Source organism: Myxine glutinosa, chromosome 9, assembly GCF_964187855.1.
Source record: "Myxine glutinosa chromosome 9, kmMyxGlut1.1, whole genome shotgun sequence".
NCBI classification, from domain to species: domain Eukaryota; kingdom Metazoa; phylum Chordata; class Myxini; order Myxiniformes; family Myxinidae; genus Myxine; species Myxine glutinosa.
In genome coordinates, this window is record NC_136269.1 from 118272312 (window position 1) to 118288351 (window position 16040).

The 16040-nt window shown below is 43.7% G+C and overlaps 1 protein-coding gene and 1 long non-coding RNA gene across 5 annotated transcripts in view; one reads left to right on the plus strand and one right to left on the minus strand.

Moving 5' to 3' along the window:
• Window positions 1–243: 243 nt before the first annotated feature.
• Window positions 244–3391, minus strand: LOC137435046 (uncharacterized). The gene is made up of 2 exons (XR_010985992.2): window positions 3191–3391; window positions 244–824 (listed from the first exon to the last, which is right to left on the minus strand). It is a non-coding gene; the product is annotated as an uncharacterized LOC137435046 (long non-coding RNA).
• Window positions 3392–3544: 153 nt separating this feature from the next.
• LOC137435045 (rho GTPase-activating protein 11A) overlaps window positions 3545–16040 on the plus strand; it is a 49625-nt gene continuing 37129 nt past the window's right edge. For 3 of the 4 annotated variants that reach the window (XM_068128423.2, XM_068128424.2, XM_068128428.2), the window contains exons 1-2: window positions 3545–3724; window positions 9485–9552. In XM_068128423.2, coding sequence (XP_067984524.2) covers window positions 3560–3724; window positions 9485–9552 — 233 coding nt within the window. In that variant the 5' untranslated portion in view covers window positions 3545–3559. Of the gene's footprint in view, window positions 3725–6547; window positions 6588–9484; window positions 9553–16040 lie in introns of those variants that run through there. The other variant, XM_078784799.1, reaches the window with a different exon arrangement.

The following is a 16040-nucleotide window of genomic DNA, read 5'->3' on the forward strand; positions in this document are numbered from 1 at the left end:
TATTGTTACTGGGTGGACAAAAGTGCCAAATGTTCCATGAATGTTCCTCACGTCGTAATGATTAATTTCAGAAGGGTAGCCACGCAGAAATAGTACAACGAGACCTCAGTAGGGGAAACAAATTCAACAGGATATTTTACCCACAGATATGACAATAGTAACCTCAGTAGGTCTTTTTTATAACAGTTATTGGGAAAAAAAATTCAACACCAAAGTCAAAAAAAGCATGTAATTAAACTGATATATACGTCACCTGCACATTTATTCACTTTAAATAAAAAGACATTGTACAGAGTGGCCACAAAGTCCCCATGCACAGTTAGAATTTCGTTAGAATTTATCTATATGCTCCCCTCCATTCTCCGCACAAATTTGAATTTTTCTCCATGTTCTTCTGGACATCCTCTTCCATGTCGAGGGTTGGAGGTCATAAAAGCAGCCCCTGACTTCATTGCTTCAATCCCAAATCCTTTTTCATTATTTTTTGGACTGTTGAGCGTGGAATGCCCAACTCAGAAGATCTTTTTCGAGATGATTTCAGTGGTGATCTCGAGCAGGATGCTTCAATAATGTCCACATGGCGTTGACGTGATGCTGGACGACCAGAACGCTTTAAATCAAGGACACTCCCTGTTGAAAAAGCCTTCTTCTCCCATGCCCGCATCGTGTCCCGCGTAGGAGCTGGCTTATCGAACCTCTGCGAAAATCTTGTCCTTATGTCTTCAACACTCGCTCCTTCTCGCGCGCGGTCGTGAACCCAAACACAAGTAATCAGTCTCTCTTCTATCGTGTACTCACTGGCGTCCGTCATGCTGAAGCCGTACCTGGAAAACAAATAAGTAACAGAGGAGACACTTATGCATAGGGACTTTGTGGCCACTCTGTATAATGCTTCACATGTGTAACGGCTGTAAATAGGGGGACAATGGCAGACAATATATCTCGTAGTCTTAATGTTTCGGACAGTTTTATTCATACTTGCTCTTCAATATTTCAATTATCTTGGGCAAATTTTGACCTTTCATAATAACTATGTGATTTATAATATGGATGAAGTAATCATTTATAAACAATACATAACATATAATTAAGAGCAGTATCATTTTCTGGATACTGTGCATAATCTATATTATAATAGCCGTAGGTGATCCTGTCGGGCGTCTGTCTGGGGGTGTGGCTTACTCCATTGAGAGAGTAGCTCCACCCATTCTGGAAGAGGCTTCAAAAACAAATATCCACCATTTTATTTACTTCCATAGCTTTTGTTAGGCCCTTGCTCTCTCTCACAGTTTTATTTCAACTCAAATTCAATATTTCATTTTTCACAGTCGCTAACATAGTTTTAGACTCGGTTGAAAAAAACCGGGAAGAAAATCCGATGAAAGTTTCCGTTTATAGAGCGAAATGTATTTTCGAAGGCCTGTAAAGTGTAAAATAAAGCCCATTCTTTGAGTCACCCTCACGATTTTATCTCGAATTCACCATCTGATTTCATTTTTATCGATGGTTTTAGACTCAGTTTCAGCAATAATTGAAAAAATAAACGCACACACGGGAAAATGCCGAGATATTAAAAAAAAAAATCGCACCACAATGTATCATACAACGCCCAACATGACAGACGGCAAAATGTCGACATATATAAAAAATTCGCTTTTTCTTTTCCGTTAAGATATATTACTTTTCCGTTTGATGACAGTCGTCACAAAAACGTCAACAATGATGCCGACATATATTTCCTCGTTCTTATTTCATTCAACATTATTATCCGCAAGTAAAGGTTCACGTGTTCATTTCACGTGTGCAAAAACAAACTCCATTTCACGTGTGCATGGGCGTGTAATTCACATATGTAAAATAAATAAATTAACAGACGGGAAATTGCTGAGATATTTCTTCGTTTTTATTTTATTAGTTATGTGCACGTACACTTCAAACATGTATATACATGTGGGATGTGGGATATATGTATGTGTGTGTGTGTGTGTGTGTGTGTGTGTGTGTGTGTGTGTGTGTGTGTATATATATATATATATATATATATATATATATATATATATATATATATATATGTGTGTCGGTGTATATGTGTGTCGGTGTATATGTGTGTATGTGTATGTGGGTGTACATGTGTGTGTGTATATATGTGTGTGTGTGTGTATATATGTGGGTGTACATGTGTGTGTATATATGTGTGTGGGTGTGTGTCCCACTCTCCCCCGTGTGCGTGATGTGGGAGGGAGAGGATTTGAGCTCTTAAAGTCACATTTTACATGAGATGTAATAACACATTTCAAACTGTATTTCCCATGTGCACGCACATGCATTCACATGTTATCAGAAGTAAATACATTGTGTAGATTACATTATTTGTGGATCTGATAAATTGGCAGTAACCATTTTGTGAAACTGAATGTGCATTGTGCAGGTGCAGCATCTAACATCTAACTCAATATGTCGAAATGTCACACACGTCCATGCCCGTGGGATTCCCACGGGTGACCCCACTCGTACCAAAATAAACACCCATTTTCCATTACATCATGAAATAAATCAAATTTTGTTGGAAAACATGGCAAAAGTTGATAATGTCTACATTTTTTTTAATTTTTGAAGGTAATCTGGATTTATACAGCAAGTTATTTTTATTTTTTTAGTTTTTATGGCTACCCTTCTGAAATTAATCATAGTACTCCAGAAATTCTGTGGAACATTTGGTGCTTTTGTCTGGTCTGTAACATTGTTTCATATAAGCCACCTTACTACCTCATTGTGACGACTCAGCCGTGTCGATCACTGCGTGTTTGAGATTCATCCACCAGAGGTCGGACTATATCCCTCCGCACAAGTGATGGTCACGTGATTAATCGTCGACCAGAGGTCTGATTGTATCCCTCCGCGCAAGTGACGGTCGCGTGTTTAAATGTTCCGAGCTGTTTATGAACTACTTTCTGTACCTCATGAGAGATCATTCGTGTCAAGAATTCCATTAAACGGATTGTATAATAGTATAAAGGATATAACATGGTGTTTAAAAAGCAAAGTTGGGAATTAATACGACTTCCCTTGCGAGGAACAACGCGCTGGTGTTGGGCCAATCAAAGCATGCGCAATGGTTGCCAACCTGTGGTTCGCTGTTCGTGCTTTATATTGGTAAATGCTGAGCATCAAGCAAGTAAGCAGCACGTACCGGTTTTAAAGTCTTTGGTTGGAGCGCGTACCGGGTTCGGTCCACCGACCGCTCAAGTCCCAGATTCATGGCGGATGCTCCAAACGTTACGTCAGAAAACGTTACACTCTCGAAGTGACGTCACGAAACGTCGTTTGTTGAAATAGTCGATCAGAGTAATCGATTTATAAGTCGAAAAGTTTTCACAGAGGAGGTAGGCGGGGCCAGAAAGAGTCGGTTTTAATTTCGAATCCCTCAAGCCAATGAGAATCGTCCGTACACAAATTCACGACACATGAAAGCCAATGAGAATCGTCCGTACACAAATTCACGACACATGAAAGCCAATGAGAATCGTCCGTAGCGGGCCAATCGCGACGAAACGGACGAATGAGGCGCCAGCCGGTGACGTTTGAACACAATCCTCGTCCGTGCGCATCCTTTGGTGTTCCAAATCACGTTGGAGTCATGGATGCGGGATCAAGGATCGTGGTGCAGGAATTGAAAGCGTACGGGATCAAAGTAAAGGTGAAAAGCATCGGAGCTGCCCCGCAGGTCGGTTCGAGTGATTTGTTGCTTTCTTTAGCTGGAAAGCGCCTTTTGGCCGCGAACTTTAGCTGCAACTGAAGCGACGGATACGTTTTCTTTCCCCTCAGCTATTCACTCAAAACGTCAGCGTTGACGACAAGCTCAGGTTGAGCCGTTGCCGCCACGCTGGCCTTGAATTCCAATCCAATATTTGCGTTACGTGTACCGGCAGTGACGTTATAACGTCACGGTACGTGGTGACGTCACACAGGATGGAATGGTTATGTGGCCGGATATTTTTGGAAAATGGGTTGGCGATATACGTGGGGTGGTCTATAATCAGTTTCTGGTTAGGTTGGTGGTGTAAGATTTCAATATGTTCAGAAGTAGGTTAGATGGGGTATTTCAGTAGAAGCTTGATTATTGAGAAAAGAGGGGAGACATGTGCAATGTGGATGCTGTGAGGGTCATGAGCCTAAAGGTATGAGAGGTAGGTCATGCCCCCAGTGCATGTGCAGGGTGTTGGCAACTTTTTGATGTGGAAGTACTTGGCAGGAGAGGGCAGCCAAAAACTGAGGTGGTGGAGAGGCTCATGAGAGTGGTGAGGATGCTTAAGGTAGAGAGGAGGATCATGCCCCGCCCCCCTCTCCTCCTAAAAAAAGTGGCATTAATTTGGGGACATTATAGTAGACTGGGTGCAATGCAAGATTGATTACCATTGATGCAGGTTAAGTGGCTCATTATCTAAATGTGATGAGTCTTCTCATCATGGGGTTTCTGGTGAGGATGACCCAAGATGTTCTAATAAAAAAACCCAACAGGAACACTATTTACATCCACATATCCTGGCCCGTAGCATCATCTGGAGTGTACCATTTTTATGGGAATGCTGTGTGTCGAGCTATCTCCAAATCTCTGGCCCTTTTGATTCATTTTTAAAGTCCAGATTGTAATGAAACTTGAGATGCTACCCCATCTCCGCTCTATTAACCGTGACCTTGATGTTCTTGTCATTTTCGATCTTTTAAGTGGCCAATACATCAAAGCGATTTGTATGAAGAACTCCTTTCCCATCATGGCTCTTCCCCATTGAAGGCAGCTGTAGCCAATTACTCAAACTAAACTTGAGTAATTACTAACCACAACTGTATTGCAATTGGAAACATAAACGTATAATATTTCCTGCCAGTTTGTAACGCGCCAAGGCCTGTTGTAACGCAGCAAGGGATCTTCAAAATACGAAGAAGCTAATTTGCCCATTGGAAACGCAGGATATTTGCCTCGATGTTGGTGGAATTTTTCTCATGTCGCCTTGACTTTATCTCATTCGTGGACCCCAGACAAAGTGACTTAATAAGTTGATAATAGCTTGTTTACTTCACTTAGGGATTGTTATGTGGGCGAGGATTGTTCAATCGGCCATCGTGGTTTCCAGATGCTGTTTGCAAGGCAGCACCGATATTCAGTCAGTCCGTCGTGCAGCGGAGAGAAGTAAAATAAAGATTTTAAGGGTCGGATGTAAAAAATTTGAATATGGAAGTTTACTGCCGTTGAGGCAATGGCTTTTACACCACCTTATCTAACACATGCCATTAGTTATTCATGCCTATTGTTTGTGCCCTTTATGATGTCCTTGAATTAGCTCAAGAGTAGGCAGACGAGGATAGGAATAGGCCAGTTCGCCAACGTACATTGAGAATCTTGAAGGATAGATGCAATCCTCTGGAGAAGTATGACGATATCAAATTCGGCCGGAGTTAGACTCTCGAAGTAATCATTTATTTGGCGACTGCATCCAGTCCAAGATGACCTGGATCAATCGAGGAGGAGCAATGAGCTGAATCCCCTCCAACAATTGTCCGTGGTGCTGCAATTCTATGCAAGTGCATCATTTTTATTGGATGTTGGAGATAGTCATGGCCAAATCTTTTGGCACCATTGCACTTTTTTTGAATAGCTCTCAAGTTTCTCTAAAAATAAGTTGAAATTGACAAAAGTATTTGGTCTCCATAATTCTTTATTTCACTGTTAATATTACAGAACCATTGCTTTTGATTCTGAATTTAATATATCCTTAAGAAAATAAAAAGAAATGGCATTGACAAAATTATTGACACCCTAGAGTTAATATTTGGAAGCACAGACTTTGGACAAAATCACTGCAGTCAAGTGCTTCCTATAGCCATGAATGAGCTTCCTACACCTCTCTACTGGCAGTTTGGCCCACTCTTCTTGTGCAAACTGCTCCAGTTCTCCCAGATTTGAAGGGTGCCTTCTCCCAACTGCTGTATTCAGATCTCCCCACTGGTGGTCAATGGGATTTAGATCTGGACTCATTGCTGGCCACTTCAGAACAGTCTAGCATTTTGGCTTGAACCATTCCTGGGTGCTTTTTGAAGTGTGTTCATTTGAAGGTCATTGTACTGCTGAAAGACCCCTGACCTTCGACGAAGACCCAGCTTTCTGACATTGGGTTGAACATTGCGCTCCAAAATTCCTTGGTAATCTCCTGAGTTCATGATGCCATGCACACATTTGGGGTACCCAGCGCCAAAGGCAGCAGAGCAACCCCAAAATATCACTGAACCTCCTCAATGTTTGACTGTAGGGAAGGTGTTCTTTTCTTTGAAGGCTTCATTTTGTATTCTGTAAACATAGAGATGATGTGCTTTACTTTAAAGCTGTATTTTGGTCTCATCTGTCCACAGCACATTCTCCCAGAAGGATTTTGGCTTGTTCAGGTGTGTTTTGGAAAACTCCAGTCGGGCTTTCTGATGTCTCTCTCTCTCTCTCGGCGATGGGGTCCTCCTGGGTCTCCTACCATAGAACCCCCTTTCATTGAGTTGACAACGGATGGGCGAGTTGAAACTGTCGTACCTTGTGTTTGAAGGTCAGCTTGAATCTGTTTGGCAGTTGATCGAGGTGCTTTCTCCACCATTCGAACAATCCTTCGCTTCAATCTTCGATAAAGTTTTCTGTTGTGGTCACGTCCAGGGAGGTTATGAAATCTAATTATTTCTAACGACTTCTAAAAGGTGCCAATAATATTGTCCGGGCCATTTTAGGATTTCTGTATGGAATAAGCTAAGATTTAGTAATTTTATTTCAGCTTTTTTGTTTTGTTCCACTGCATACCTAAGAAATACATATGTGGATACCAAAAGATTTTTTAATTTCAACAATTTTCTGGAAGTAATGGTGCATTATTTGAAAAAAGTTTCAAGGTGCCAATATTTTTGGCCATGACTATGTGCGGTGTTTCCCAGGCTAATAGCTGTTTAGATGCCAACAACTAATCAGCTTTTGATGTTCCTTCGTAAATGGCTATTTAAACGGGCAATTAGCTGTGCGCGCGTACACCGCGTACACTGGGTTGTTTTATCGTTATGAGCATTGGTTAGGCGTGTTTTAGCAAGACACTCGCTAAATGCCTTTTGTAAATAAAGCAGTCTCTGTAAATAAATACGAAACGCATAACTAAAATCGACAGGGAACAAAAATAAATGTTGAAATGAATATATGATGGACGGTTTTTAGTAAGTGTGTACGGTACTCACCAAAATCTGTGGCACGTGTGTCCAGTGTCCAGTGTCCAGGCCTTGCAGGAGCGGGTGTGGGTGAAGGGGTTTTCCTGAGACAATAAGGCACTCGACTTTATTTCGATGGCGTTAATAGTAATTGTCCTCAGTTGAGGGATGAAGGCTGAGCAAGCGGGCAATGTCCACCAAACGATCCCCATCCTCGGATAGCTTCACCACGTCCATTTTAATGTCCAAACTAATAGCTTTATGAGCCTTCTTCGTGGGAGTCTCAGTTAGAGAACCTGAGGGTATTTTACCACTTTTAACACATTGGCAGGAATGAGGATAGCAAGGACATAAAGGGAGGGGGGTGATTAAGGATTGAGGCGGGAGGCTAGTGAAAGAGAGGGGTGCAGTATTGATGGTGTGGGAAGGATATTTCAAACATCTGTTGAACCAAAAAGGAAGCAACAGCGAACTGGAGTTACCAAGTTATGTGGAGGGACAAGTAGAGTTGGTGGAGATTACGGAAAAGGAAGTGTGGACAGCATTGAAGAGGATGAAAATGGGAAGGGCACCGGGCATTGATGAGGTATGTACAGAAATGATAATTGCAGTGGGAGAAGTCGGAGTCAGGTGGACGAAGAGGTTGTTGAATCTATGCATGAGAAATGGGTTAATTCCAGAGGGGTGGAGGACAGGGTTAATTGTGCCGATATGGAAGGAGTAGGGAGATGTTCAAGATCTAGGGAAGTACAGGGGTATTACACTCCGTAGTCATGTCATGAAGGTACTGGAGAGGGTTATGGATGGGAGGATAAGGAAGAGTGTGGAGAAGGAGATCGGAGAAGAGCAGCAGGGGTTCAGAAAGGGTAGTAGAATGACAGATGGGACGTTCACGCTGAGACAGCTGGTGAAGAAGAGGTTGGAGGTGCATGGTGAAATGGCATTGGGATTTGTGGATATGGAGAAGGCCTATGACACTGTCCCAAGAGAGATGGTGATTGCAACACTGAGATGGATGGGAGTAATGGAAGCAGAAGTTAGGTTGGTGGAAGGGATGTACAAAGGAATGAAGGGAAGAGTTTTGATTTGTCCTGTGATGTCGGAGGAGTTCAATGTGAACATCAGTTTGAGGCAGGGAAGCTCTCTCAGCCCACTCATGTTTATCATGGTGATGTAGCTGGTAAGCAGGAAGGTAAACATGAAAGTTATTCTGGGAGGATATTGCATGTGGACGATCTGGCTGTTGGGGTGGAAAGTGGGCGGGAGGTGCAGGAAGTACTGAGGGAGTGGAAGAAGGCATTGGGGAAACATGGGTTGAAAATGAGCATGGAGAAGATGGAGGGGATGTGGGTTGGGCAGCAGAGAAAATAAATGAATATCAGGTTTGGAAGGGAAAGAGATCAGACAAGGAAATAGGTTTGAGTATCTGGGGGGAACAGTGGCTGTGAATGTGTGAAGGAGGGTGGAGGGTGTAATGGCAGACAGAAAGATTTCAAGGAGATTGAAAGGGAAGGTTCTGATGTCGTGTGTAATTCTGCCCTACCTTTACGGTCTGGACACGGCGGCACTGACAGAGAGACAAAAACAGAGGCTGCAGATTTGCGAGAACAACTGGGTCAGGAGGATTGTGGGAGTGATGAGGGTGGATAGAAGGAGAATAGATGAACTGAGAAAAGAGATTGGTGTGCAGAGGAGCTTGACGGGGAGACTGGTGAAATTCCGGCTGAGATGGGCTGGGCATTTGGTGCGGATGGGGGAAGAAAGAATGGCAAAGACAGCGGACAGGTTGAAGGAGCAAGTTAAGAGGAAAAGAGGTTGACCGTGGTTGAGATTGGAGGATTTTGTGAAGAGGAATATCAGAAGGTGGGGGTTGTTGGAGGGTGGAGAGAGTTGGCTGAGGACAGAGGGGGGAGTGGTGTATTGTGGTCAAGGCATTGCAGGAGCATGGTACCGTTGGACCTCACCCCTTATAAAGGGAAGAGGAGGAGTACAAGAAAGTTTGAGTTGCTTTCGTCTTTGAGCCCATTCTTCCGAACCCATTACAGTATATGACTTTAGCGTGCATTTAATATCCTCCACGCAGAATATAAGTTGGGCTATAAAGTTGAAAACTAAAAAAAATATATATTTTTTTTCGAGGGAAAGTGGGGGAATTGCTTTTCACTTCACATGTGTGGTATAATTTTTGTTTTGCACTTTGCTTCATGCAGTTTGCACATGTGCGTGCTCACTCCCTTCCGTCCCCGTCCTTCTCTTTTAGAATGGAAACAATTTAGTGTTTCATGAAAGCCCCCTGACTTCACTGCAAGAAGATTCTCATGTACCCAGGTGTGTAAACCTCTCCCTCCTTCCCTCCCCTAACCCCTCTCCCATCACCCTTTCATTTAATCAATGGAACAGAAAGAAAACTACATTGTTAGGTAATGTTATACTAATATAAATTGTATATTCTGTATGTGTGTATGTGAAGAATCAGCTCTTCGTTTGCAAAGAAGTCCACAAATAGCCTGAAAAATGACGCAGTTTTTTATTAAAGCCAACTTATACGGATCCGGAGGAGACCGACGTCTACAGCAATCTACAGCAAGAACATGCCACGTCAAGCCTTCCTGAAAACACATTGATTCCCAGTCCATTTATATAGGGACACGTTTTATCAGGAAATCTCCGAGGGAACAAACAACACTGGGAGAGGTTCCTCCCACCGTTATCATTCGGGGGAGTCAGCCCGTCCTTATCATTTGGACCAAATTGTTTTTCTGGGCTCCGAGAAAACAGAACTGTAACTCACAAAGAGAAGAGTGTATGCTTAGCCAAACAAACCCATATATTTTATGGGTTTGTGTACATGAGTAATCCAAAGCATGTTTATACAGAGTCATGCGTTTGCTGAGATTAAAACAAAATATATATGGTTAACGATCATGTCATTCTACTAGCATTACGCTAAAACAAGCGCATGTGGGCGTGGTTTTACGACCAGCCTGGAAAAAAGCACACGTATACAGTTTGTTCAGCATGACCTCATTTTAAATGAAAGCGAAGCAAAAACCTTATTGTAACTCAGGCGTCACTGTCATTAAACAAAACAGTTAATGTTTTTGGCAATTTATCAAAGGATTTATGTCTACGATTCAAGCAGCCTACCTAAGGTTCGAATACATTTTATTAACTTATGAAATAACATTATAGAACAGCATTTTATAACATAGCTTACGTGGTAATACGTCAGTCAACCGGCATTTATAATTGAGCATTAAGCAGTAACAAATCTGAGACCTGACATTCCTTCCTCTTGTCTCGTCGAGACAAAGTATCTCAAGAGACAACGTGCCACATCGGGCTTTATTGAAAGACCATCGTGTAATGCGGGTATCTCCCAAGGGCATACCGTGCGCCCAAAGCGCCTCGCCCGTGCATTTGGCGAACGTGTCGTGTGGTGCGTGCTCGGAGCCTGAGGGCTCAAAGCATGAAAGTTCATTAACGTTTCGGATCCACAACGAAGACGTCTGGTCCAGATGAGGTTCTGCTCCGCCAGAGGGTGCATCACTTCCCCTGCGGAACTGGCTCCCCCCACCCTTTGCAGACGCAGTCCTTGCAGATCTTCGAAGTTAATCAACGGTCATGCCCATGAGGTCCCTCACGTGTTGCTGTTCTGGGGAATACAAAATGTCGTCAGTATCTTGTGTCTCAATTTCCTGGTCAGGGTACAGAGCGTAAAAATCCGAATCCGAATCACTTGAAGCAAAGAGATCCGCAACATGTGGATCAAAGAGATCCGAAACATTTGGATCAAAGAGATCCGAAACATTTGAAGAAAAGAGAGGGACTTCCTTTATGTCAAAGTCTCCCATGGGCGCCTGGTCGGCTTGCGGGTCTAGGACATCCGCGTCGGGTCCCTCAACCGCCAGACCCAGTGTCGCAATCAGATCCATAGTTGGGTCGGAAGGGGGCGTGCAGCTGTCAGCTTGTAATACATAAGCAGCGTTAGCCAGTACACGCAAGGGGTTTATAGCACAAGTATCACAGTCATCACATACACCGTTACAGGCAGCAGCCAGTTCCCACATGGGATCCACACAAGTATCACAGTTGCCACAAAATTCAATGCAATTTTCTGGAGCGCCGGTCGCAACTGCCTTGTTGAAGGACCCGTTCAGGTCGACGGCCTCTGTGGTCAGAGCCATAGTTGTTGTCGGCGGCTTCTTCACTTTCCATCCTGTAAAATACTTTCTCATACAGAGGAGGACTAGAGATTTCATTAGTGCCCCCCAAATTACTACCCCGATTATCACAGCCAGTGCGGTCAATAACCACTTCACTATGGTGCCCGTCCATCCCTGGAACCAGTCAGTGAGCCAGCTAAATGTATAAGAATTTTCGCGCGCGATCCGATCGATCGTCAGGGCGTGGCTAGTTTCCCTTAGTCTCACTATTGCGGCTGACACTCCTTCAGATGGATCGGGTATGTAAGTGCAACATTTTCCCTCTATAATTCCGCATACCCCTCCTTTCTCTGCCAAGAGCATGTCCAAAGCCACCCGATTCTGCATCACCATTGTACGCATGTGAATCACCGTGTCCAATAGTATGTCATGAGCCGTAGCGGTGTCGTTTGCCACCTTTTCTAGGGCCAAAGCCAATTTGTCTATCCGGAAACTATCCATGACTGTGCCCGCTCCTGGGAAGAAGAAACCAAACACCTTTTCCCCTAGGCTCCCGTGTAGTTTAGTGGTTCCATCTTCGTTCATGACTGACCTCTTATAACGCCTGTCCAAGGACTTTGGGTCTAGCTCATCCAGTATCTCAACGTCAGGAAGGACTGAACCCAGATAACATGTGCCCCCCCAATTATTTGGTAAATAGGGGTAAGCCTTGTCGCCGCATATAAACATTGTCCCATGGGGTGGGACCAGGTGGGTGGATAAGCACTGGAGTCCCTTTACCACCCCATTAATCCTACTAACCCCCCTAGAGAATGTTATAGCCGTTATGTTGTGGTTGCGTTTATCTTGCAGTACTATTCGTAATGTAATCCCCGAGCTCCCTTGTCCCAGCTTTCCGGGGAGAGTGTAGGCGCATTCTGATTCTCCCATACGCAAGTGGCCGGAACCCTGGAGGCAGACCCTCCCTTTCTGTGGTTTGACCCAGACGGGGGCAGGCCTCTCGGCCACATGGGCAATCATTGACGGGCGATAATTAAATTGTCGATTGCAACTCTTGCCGTTGTCAACCCCTTCTCTTTCCAGCGTGGTGACTAAACATGGGGGATCGATAGGTTGTGAGCAGAGGTCATTGAGGGACAGAGGTAGCACTATCATGTGTATTCCTGTGGTGCCTGCTTGGGGAAAGCGCATGCACGACCAGCAGTGTGTCCTATTTTGAATTGTTGCCACTTCCCTGGCCACTTTCCAATATGTGTTTTCACCCTTCTTTGGGGCCTTATTCTGGGGTTGTGGCGTGAGTATGTATTCGATGCATGGTATGTAGTTCCTTTCGCCACCGGCCGCGCCAGGGGTCCAGACGCTGCACCGGACCTGCATAGTCATGCCTTTCTCTAGGCGCGTGCGTGTTTGTAGCTTAAAATCAGGGGTTCCCCATTGGTATCCTGGTTGGGCCAAGGTCTTAATGCTAGCTTGCCCGTCTTCCCGGAACTCTCGTTGCTTTTGTAGTATCATGCCAACGCGTCCAGGCCCTGCCGACAGTGCTAGCCATTTTACGTTCACCCAATTTGTGTGCAGGGCTTTCTGTTCGAAACATGGTGGTGATACTCTTTGTCCCCATGTTACGGTGAGGTGTCGGGTTTCGTTTTCGCATCTATTGGAATCGGAATTTCCCCTAGCTGCTGTCGCTATCAATAGTATTGTACCTATGATTAGGCCCATCCTTACTGTGTTCTGGGGGTGTGGTGTCTGGTGCTTGTATGGCCAACTTACAGTGCGTGGCGTGGATCCACGAAGTCTTGCCCTTGCAAAAGACTGCCGTTGGTGTAGTCAGCAACACCTGGACTGGTCCCTTCCACCTTGGTTCCAAGGCGTTCTTGCAGGTGAAGTGCTCCACGAACACCTGGTCTTTTTTCCTCTGGTGGAACACCTGGTCCACAAGTCTCCTGGGAGCGCCTGGTCTACAGGTCTCCAATTTCCTAATCCACTTTTTTTCCAAGTGGATCCAATTTTATCCAATATTCAATTTTTAAATTCAATCCCATTTAATCCAGTCCAATTCAAATTAAATTCAATCCTTCTCTCAGCATCCCATTACCTGTTTCCAACATCAATAAAAATAAAATTATAAAATTAATAAAAAAATCAATCATCTCAACTCTCAAATCGAATCAAAAAATAAAAATAAACGAAAATTACTTCAGCGAGAGTTTCAACTAGAATTACCACAAACCAACCACCTTTAACCTCCATTAACACAAACCCAAACCACCATTAACCTCGATTAATACAAACAAACCACCATTAACCTCCATGAACCTCCCCCTATTATTTATTTATTTTCACGAATAAACAAATAATAGAAATAACCTGGTCTACTTCCAATTTCAATTCTGGTCAGTTCTGGTGTCTGGTCACACACAATGTTTTCCTCACCCACTGTGATTCGCTCACAATAGATTCTCACTGTTATGTCTGAAATTAAGCTACCCTACTGGGTATTCGTGAAGGGGGTCCATCTTTCCCAACCCCTTCCTTCACACCAGCCACTTCACGTTGTCCACCATACTCACTGAATTGTCATCAATTCTGAAATTCGTCTCATGAAAACACATCCCAGAGTCTAGTGTAACAGCCAGACAAACACATAGACATGCTGAAGACCCCAGGGTACCCATCAAACTAGCTTGTCCCCAGATCAACAACACAGCGAAACATGTAATTTTACTAAAATAATCACTTACTCATAACTAGCTGGATAACTAGCATAACTAGCTCAACACCTGGAACTCATAACTAATACTCATACCACTAATTACTCATAATAACTCATAATTACTTCTGTAATTACTCATGCCAATACTTACTCAAAATAATGTAATATCCCAATCTTCACCCTTTATGCAAATCGAAGCACCCCGGACAACCCACAACCAATATCAACCACTGTAGCCGCCTTCCCCTCCAGGCAGCCACACACAGCCACATACATCTCCATCCACGTCACACAAGACAACAGCCAACGAGTGTGTCCACCACACAGAAACCTTTGGCAATGCAACAACCGAACTCCCAGACAACCAACAACAAAACCCAATCCATCTCCATGGCTCATCCAGTAGTTCCAACTTAATCCAGCTTCACATACCGATTTCCCCAAAAACTCGTGAAACTTCACCCCCATTCTGGAAAAACCCTGGACTAAACCCTGACACCCTAAATAACTTCAGACCCATCTCCAATCTACCCTTTCTGTCAAAAGTTTTGGAACGTGCTGTGGCCACTCAACTCAAACATCACCACTCTGCCAATAACCTGTATGAAACATCCCAATCCGGATTCTGCTCCAGCCACAGTACTGAAACTGCTCTCCTCAAAATCACCAGCGACCTTTTCTCTCCTCTGACGCCGGCAACCTCAACATTTTCATCCTCCTCACCTCAACGCCTCCTTTGACATCATCAATCACACCATCCTCCTCACCCTGTTTAGACCAGCTTGTGCCTATTAAACCCAAATCAGTTCACTCCCAAGCTTCACATGGACCACCTACTACTCTCAAATTATCCACTCTGGCTCCGGAATCCCAAAAGCACTCTTCTCTACAATAAACAAACTAAATAAACAAACTTTACAACGTGAACAAACTCCTCAGTGCCCTGGATACCACCACCTTGCTCCACACACCTGTTGGTGCACACCTGTGCACTCACACCTGGTGCCACCTGCACCCTCCTTCCTTCCTGGACCATTCATCCAAAGCAAAATTGACAGCATCTACAACAGCTTAATCACCACAATTCACTCCCCCTTAAGGTGTCCCCCAAGGTTCAGTTCTTGGCCCCCTCCTCTTCGTCCTGTACCTATCCCCCCTTGGTCACTTAATCCGTCATGCACCATAGCCAATGCACCATGGTCTCCAATTCCACTGCTTCACCGATGACATCCAGCTTTTTCATCTCCACCAAATCGTGCTCCACCACCACCCACTCTATCCTGACAAACTGCCTAACTGAAATAAAATTCTAGCTTCAGATCAGCTTCCTCGAACTTAACTACGCTAAATCTGAATTAATCTTCATTCCCCCCAACATCGATGGTTTCCCAGTATCCACATCCGGAATCTTGGCATCATCATTGACCAAAACCCTCTCCTTTGAAAAATACACTAAACAGATCATAAAGACCTTAAACCTTAATCATAAAAACTGAAAAATGCTTCGCCATGGAATAGTCCACCACTCATGTAAATAATCATAAGAGTTCTGCGAAACATCTCCATCTTTAAAACTTAGCCAACCAAATTTAAACCACATGTTTTCCCCCCAAAAACAAGTCACATTCTTTGTATATTGCCAACATTGTTCATCGTTTAAGTATCATCCAGACCTAAATTTTTATAAACCATCAACTTGTAGATGCATTTATTTATATCCCATTAACCCAAGAACTCTCAATTGCTTGGTTATATTTTAGTAATGTCATATATCCATATTTCTTTTCCAAATTGTTCCTGATATACACATTAATCCCATCTGTCTTCGTTTCCAGATGAACTCAAATCAGGAAATCAACACAAATCCTTATTACCTCCAATCAATTCAAAATTAAATCAAACAATTCAAAACCAGATCGGATCAGCGATCAGAAATC